Source organism: Nannospalax galili, unplaced genomic scaffold (assembly GCF_000622305.1).
Source record: "Nannospalax galili isolate Female #2095 unplaced genomic scaffold, S.galili_v1.0 scaffold3181, whole genome shotgun sequence".
Classification (NCBI taxonomy): domain Eukaryota; kingdom Metazoa; phylum Chordata; class Mammalia; order Rodentia; family Spalacidae; genus Nannospalax; species Nannospalax galili.
The window spans coordinates 225336-232638 of NW_008345285.1; the positions used below are offsets into that span (position 1 = coordinate 225336).

Genomic DNA, 7303 nt, shown 5'->3' on the forward strand with positions numbered 1-7303 from the left:
GACCAGGCTGGCCTTGAACTCACAGAGATCCGCCTGCCTCTGCCTCCCAAGAGCTGGGCTTAAAGGTGTGCGCCACCACACCTGGCTGAATGAGTTTTTAACCTTTAAAAAAGATCTCCATTTCTCTTTTTTAAAGTTTAAAACCTCATTTAATTTTATGTCTTACAGGGTTTAGACAGTACAATATTGTATAACTGTATTAATTCAAGCTGTAAAGCTAAAAATTACAGCAAATTTTGAAAGAGATGCATCTTAGCTCAGTAAATTGTCATTGAATATATCAATGCTGTTGTAATGAAATGCTTCTTCTAAGTATGTGTTTATTAAATAAATAATTTAAAAATAAATAAATAAATAAAAAGGAGATCAAAGACTTAGGTGATGGCACACAACTTTAATCCCAGCACTAAGGGAAGTGGATGCTGGAAGATCAGAAGTTCAAAGTCAAGGGCTAGATAGATAACTTAGTTTGTAGAATGCAAGCCTGAAGACCTGAATCTGATTTTCAGAAAAAAGTCTAGGTGTGGTGGTATGTAGGAATGGCTTTTCTGGGAATGCCTTCTGTTACAAATGGGAATTTTACCTAACCTTGTAACCAAAGTTAACCTTATGTTTTGAGATCATTTAACATTATCTACCCAATCTGCCTTCTTCTTGTGTAATCAGCTTATTTAAATCTAGGTAGCCTTTAGGAAAGCAATGTAAACAATCTTACTTGCCTTGGACTTCTCTTCAAATCAACTTTTACAAGGTAAACTAAACAAATGGCTTTAATCTTAGATTATGTTCCCTATTTCTCCCTCATGGCCCTGACTTGCTCCTGGCCCAGAATAATGTATATTGTAAGCAAGCTTACTAGGCCTTGGGCGTCTCTTGTAACCTAATCATATGGCTTTAATCCCTCATGATGCATTCTTGCCCTTTATCCAAAATAATTGTGTGTGTGTGTATGTATATATATGTATGTTGCAAAAAGATAAAGTGTTGAAAACAGTGACTATTGTTGAAAACTAAATTATCCCCAGTTTATGTTGCAAACAACAGATGGGATTAGATTGATAACAACTGTTTGTGGTGTTTTTCTGCTGTTCTGAGTAGGGGTCAGAAAAGGCTAATTCTTCCCTCATAAGACAAGGTTCTTCATTTCTTTCCCATGTCATGCTAGATGTACTGTTTAAATAGAGAAAGACAGTTCACCTTGACTGGAAGGACAGTTTGGAGAGAAAATAGATGGAGCAAGTTCTGAGAACAGATTTGGTTTAAACAACTCTAAGAATCAGGTTGTCTTTGATCAAGCACTGCTGCATTGTGGCATTTCCACCACAATGGTACATGCTTGTGATCCCAGAGCTAGGGCAATAGAGACAAGTGCACCCCTGGGGCTCACTGGCCAGCCAGCCTAGCCTAATTGGCAAGCCAATGAGAGACCTGGAAAACAAAGCAGACAGCTTCTGAAACACAATTCCCCAGGTTGACCTCTGACCTCCATGTGCTTGCTTACACATGCATGCACACCTGCACACACAAGTACATATACACACAAATGCATACAGAAAAGAAGTTCAAGGCTATCCTCATCTACAGAGTGAGTCCAAGGTCATCCTGGACTTCATGAGACATGGTCTCAACAAAAAGAAGAAAAATTAATTAATTAAAAGAAAGAGGGTCAGTTAAGCATAAACACCCACTAAGTAGCCCAGCTTATTAAAAAACTTCTTGCATTCCTCCAATCTCAGCCTTCCAAGTACTGGGATTAAAGGCATAAATCACCAGTCAAGGCTTCAGATACAGTCTGTATCTGAAGATACATGAAGATCCAACACAACTTGGAATCTGATTTGCATGAGCTTATAGTTCAGTGAGAGAGACAGATAATCATGAAAGAGTTCCTCCCTCCCTCTTCTTCTCCCTTTCCCTCTCTTTCTTTTCCCTCCCTCCCTCCCTCCCTCCCTCTCTTCCTTCCTTCATTTTGGTCTTTTTGAGACAGGGTCTCCTTGTAGCCACAGCTGGCCTGAACTCCCTTTGTAGACTAGGCTGGCCTCAGTCTCACAGAGATCCATCTTTATTTGATTTTAGAGTTGATAACTATTTGTGTATATAACATTATGCTTGATGCATATATTAGGGAATGATTAAATAAAGCTAATTAGCATGCTTATTACCTCACATAGTTATAATTTTGTGACTCAGATATTTAGTGTTATATATTTTATTTTTTATTGAATTTTCATGAATTTCATACAATATATCTTGATCATATTTAGACCCCTACCCCATCTGCATTCCCCTAAATTCCCCCCCATCAGATTTCAAGCATTCTGTCATATATGTTAAGGCCTATTGAGCCACATTTTTGTCCCCAAATGTCCCTTCCTGTGAGTCCATCAGCTTGAGCCTGATCAATTTATTTACTATCACTCCCTTAAAGAAAACCAATTCTCTTGCCTGGCATGGTGGTGGCACACCTTTAACTCCAGCACTTGTGAGGCAGAGGCAGGTGGATCTCTGTGAGATCAAGACAGCCTGGTCTACATAGTGAGTCAGCTGGGGCTACAGGGAAACCCTGTCTCAAAAAAAGACAAAATAAAATTTAAAAAAAAAAGAAAAGAAAAAGAAGAAGAGGAAAAGAAAACCAACTCCCCCTCTCCCAGTAGTCATCAATTGCCACCATTTTCTCAGTTATGCTTGGGGCTTTCTTACTCTTTTCCCCACATCTATGTTGAGTTTTTGTCTGGTTTGAGTTTGCATGGATCTTGTGAATGGTGTCACCATTGCTGTAAGTTCATATGAGCAACTTCCTAGTCACCTGGAAAACTGTTTCCTTGTGATCATTCACCATCCTTGGCTCTTACGGTCTTTCTGCCTCCTCTTCCTCAATGGCCCCTGAGCCTTGGGTGGCAGAGGTTTGATATAGATGCCCTATTCAGGGATAAGCATTCTGTAGTCTCTTATTCTCTGCACTTTGGCCAGTCATGGCTTTCTAGAGTAATCACCATGAGGAAACAGAAATTTCACTGGTAAGAGTTGAGAGATGCATTAATATTCCTTCTTCCCTATGTTCCACTATGTTCCCTGAGTGTTAGGTATAGAGGTTGCATTATAGATGTGTCACTTAGGGAAGGGCATCTCATAGACACTTATTCTCTGCATTTGACCAGCTGCAGAACTCTGTAATGGTCTTCATCTGTTGCCAAAAGAAGCTTTTTTGATGAGTGGTAAGAGGTACACTTGTCTGTAAATATAAGGATACATATTTAGAATGCACTAAGAAATTATGTTTGTCTAGGGAGACAAAAGTAAGTTTTTCTCTAGGATCCATGGCCTCTACAGCCATGTGTAGTTGGCTATGTTTACAGTACCACATATGAGTTCTCTCTCACTGATCAGGCCTTAAGTCTGGAATTGTTGATTACCCCCAAGATAAAAGTGCCACTGCTGCACCAATAGTGATAGTTTACTGTGCTGGTCATTGTTGTAGTTATTAGGCTTTATACTTGGGTAGAACCATTGATTGGCTTTCTCTCTTGGCAGCTTGCTTCATATCCTCTAATCCTATGAGAGCTGTGAGTGGTGAAATGTGTTTCAGCATCATCAGTATGTAATAATAATATTCACAGGGTGAAAAGTGACAGTACCAGAATTCTGAGGAATGGTCCTTTTCCTTATTGCCAGTGTTGGAGGCAGGAGATAGGTCAGGTCAGATAGGTCAAGTCATATGGTAAAGATTGTAGGGCAATGAAAATTCATATGCTGGAGAGATTATTGAGCCATTAAGAGCACATACTGTTCTTGCAGGGGACCCAAGTTTGATTCCCACACCCACACCTATAGCTCACTACTGCCTGTAACTTCAGCTCCAGTGGGGAATATGTTGCCCTCTTCTAGCCTCTGCGGGCAACTGCACTCACATACACATATCCACACAGGGACACAAAGACATATGCAAAATTAAAATTGATAAAAATAAATATTAAAAGATTCATGACCTGGGAGATAAGGTAAAATGATAGTACCAATTTGGGAATCAATTTGGCACTATCCAACAAAACTAAAGGTACATGTGCTTTATCCCCTAGCAGTCCTACCCCAGGTGGAAACAGTTGCTCCCACACAGAAGACATTTGCAAGAACATTTATAGCAGTTTTGATTATTATAGCAAAAACAAGGAAGCAATGTAAATGTCCACTAGGAAGAAAATGAAACTTTGACAGAATAGCCATATGATGAATACAAATTATGAAAAAATGAATACAAATGAACTGAGGTACATATATAAACCTGGACAAACCTCAAAAGTACAGTGCTGTGCAAGAGGAGCAAGCTGCAGGAGAATCTGTGCAAGAAGTTTCCAAACAAGCAGAACACAGCTATATATTGTTTATGCATGCATGCACATATATACATATATTGATGTACAAGCTCTCTATATAGCAAAAGCACAGACTCATGGGCATGAGAAATACCAAAATGAGGACATGATTCCTCCAAGGAAGGGACAGGATCTGTGAGTGTTAGATGGTGCATTTCAATATGTCTTCATATTTTATTTTGTTAGGGAAATGAATGTAAAACAAATATGACAAAATGTTAAGGTCTGACAGGCTAGATGCTGGGTGTGTAGATATTTATTATCAATCCAGTAGACTTTTAGATTGCTTGAACATCTCATAATAAAAATGGATAGAGAAATGTATGTGTGCTTTGAAATACAAATTTCCATGTTAGTAATTTATTTATTTATTCTAGGAAAATCCTCACAAATATATGGAAGAGATTTATCTGCTAATACATTGTTGTAAATGTTATTTATGAAATTGAAAAATTAGAGAAAACTTATTCTCTCCATAAGAGCTTGTTTTAACTATATTACAGTACTACTTGGTAAGGGGAAATACAATGCAGCTCTCACAGTAATAACATAGAAGAATATTTATTGGCATGAAGAAAAGTTTGTAGTATTTTGTTAAGAAAAATACTAGAAAGCAGTTTTAACTCAATTTGTAAAATGAAAATCTCTATTTTTCTATATATGCAGATTCATAAATAAAGACAAAGAACATCCACAAAAATGTCCACAGTAGTTATCTCTGAGTGTCCCAACCCACACGACACCTCTACCGTGGGGCGACGAGTGAGGGTCCTAGAAGAAATGAACAAACAAGGAACATGAATAAAGGAAGCAAGACAGCGTTCTGATCAAGCTCCGTTTATTGAGTACACACAGCATATTTTTATAGTAGGGTTAGGGCGGGGGGAGCGGAAGGCGGGAATAGAAGAAAGAAGAAGAAAGGCTCTGGTGGAATTTTCCACTAAGGGCTAATTGCCAAAGAAAGGAAGAGGGTGTTTTTCTAAGAAGGCATATGGTTAGGTGAGATAAAGAAATTGCCTGAGTAGGAGTAAGGGGCCAGGGCAGGGCTAAGGTGAAAAAACCATGTTTTCTTTTGAAAAGACCATTAAGTTTTTCTTTCATGCTATGGCTGGTAATTATTAAACGGTATCTGGCATCTCCACCCTTTCCACAAGAACAAGACCCCTCCCGAGAACGATTGTTCTCAGATGCTCTTGGTATGTTTTGGGGAGGCGAGGCAGAGCAGAGCGTTAAAGGCCCAAGTCAATGGAGCCAGCAGAGTTCCCGGGTGACTGCACCTGTCTTAGGTCGGAAGCGATCTCGCCTCAGGTGGCACTCGTCATGGGATAAGGCAGCAGCTTAGGTGACCTTCCTGTCTTAGGTGCTTAAGATGGGGAGTCGCCTCTCTTACCCGTCTTTGGCTGCCAGTCAAGCTCGCCGGGGTGGATATCATACATACCAACCTCTTAATGGCCAAGTTTCCTGGAGGCTAGGAGGATGCCAATTATTATAAAACGCCAGCTACTTCAGATATAAGGCAGGCGGGGACCCCAAGGGGGTGTTGTACTCAGCCCCAGATGGGTCCTCCATCTCTAGTCTTTGATAATGAACTTGGATGGGTTTAGCTAAGATGGAATCAATTTGTTGTTTAATGAGACTTGTTAGTCTATTAAATGCCCAGGGCCCAAACGAAATAACAAGTAGAAGGCCAAGGAAAGGTCCTAAGATAGGTAAGAGGTAAGGCAGAAGCCCGCCGAGTCCAGACCAGAAGGGATTATCCTGGAGTTCTTTGCTCCATTTTTCAAGTTGATCTTGAAGGTTTTTGACTTTGTCACGGACTATACCGGACTTGTTGGCATAGAAACAGCATTTCTCCTGTAAAAATAAGCAAACTCCGCCTTTCTTGGCTGTTAGTAGGTCTAGGCCTCTTCTGTTTTGCAGGACTACCTCAGCGAGGGAATCTAATTGGTTTTGAATGTCTAAGATAGTTTCCGAGAGGAGCTGGACATCATTGATAAGTTGTAGAGAAAGCTTATGATATGCATGGGTCGCAACTCCTAATCCTGCAGTTCCGGTGGCCATTCCAGCGGCGATACCCAGTGTTGCTAATAAAGGTATCATTTGGATTGCTCTCTTTTGGAGACCTCCAACGTACTCAAAAGAAAGGATGGGGATGGATTCATCGCCCGGAACAATATCTAGATCTGGAAGTAGGACAGCGAGGGCACAATAACCCGTCCAGTTACCAGGAAGGAAGCTATGGGCCCATCCTCCCCCGCAGACGAATACGGTGCCCCGAGGTGGACATAGATTAATGGCCATAGAGTTAGTGATGTTTGAACTGCAGGATGTATGAGGAATGGTCCCCAGATCAATTCTGGAACTGTTAGGATACGGTGAAGAAAAAATACAAAGTCCTGGTAACATGGGCAGGGCTTGGGCTTGTAAGGGGGGCAAGAGGGTACAATTATTATGTAGAGGCAATAAGTCAGGATCTGAGTTATTTGTAATGGCAGAGGCATTGATGATTAAAGGGATGGGCACTGGGGGCCCAATTTTCTGACATAACCAACAGTTATCAGCAAGGGAAGGAACAGTCTGGTTTAAGAGGGCATGAGTAAGTTCTAATAAGTCTTCTGTTTGAGGGTCAAGTTCTAATTCTCCTCGGTCTTTAGGCAGCGCCAGGGGATGATAATTAAGACTAGGATATATTTTTTTTATTCTTTCTTGTATTTCTGAATTAACTTTGGCTTCTTTTACTCTATCTTGTACTCCTCCCCCATCAGTGTATCCTATGGGAGCCTCGTAGTTCCAGCACACTTCTGTACCTACATTTCTATAACAATTAGAGGCAGTCAAGTTTCCCTCAGTGGCGAGGGGGCGCCGGGCTAGTCGTGTCACCATCCAATAGGTTTTATTTTGATAGGAACACTCTTGAGCAAAATTATAGCAGA

At 40.5% G+C, this 7303-nt stretch overlaps 1 protein-coding gene across 1 annotated transcript; it reads right to left on the reverse strand.

Moving 5' to 3' along the window:
* Positions 1-5870: 5870 nt before the first annotated feature.
* Positions 5871-7253, reverse strand: LOC108491243 (syncytin-1-like). The gene has a single exon (XM_017800210.1). The coding sequence runs from the start codon at positions 7251-7253 to the stop codon at positions 5871-5873; it is 1383 nt and encodes a 460-aa protein (XP_017655699.1).
* Between the last annotated feature and the right edge of the window lie 50 nt (positions 7254-7303).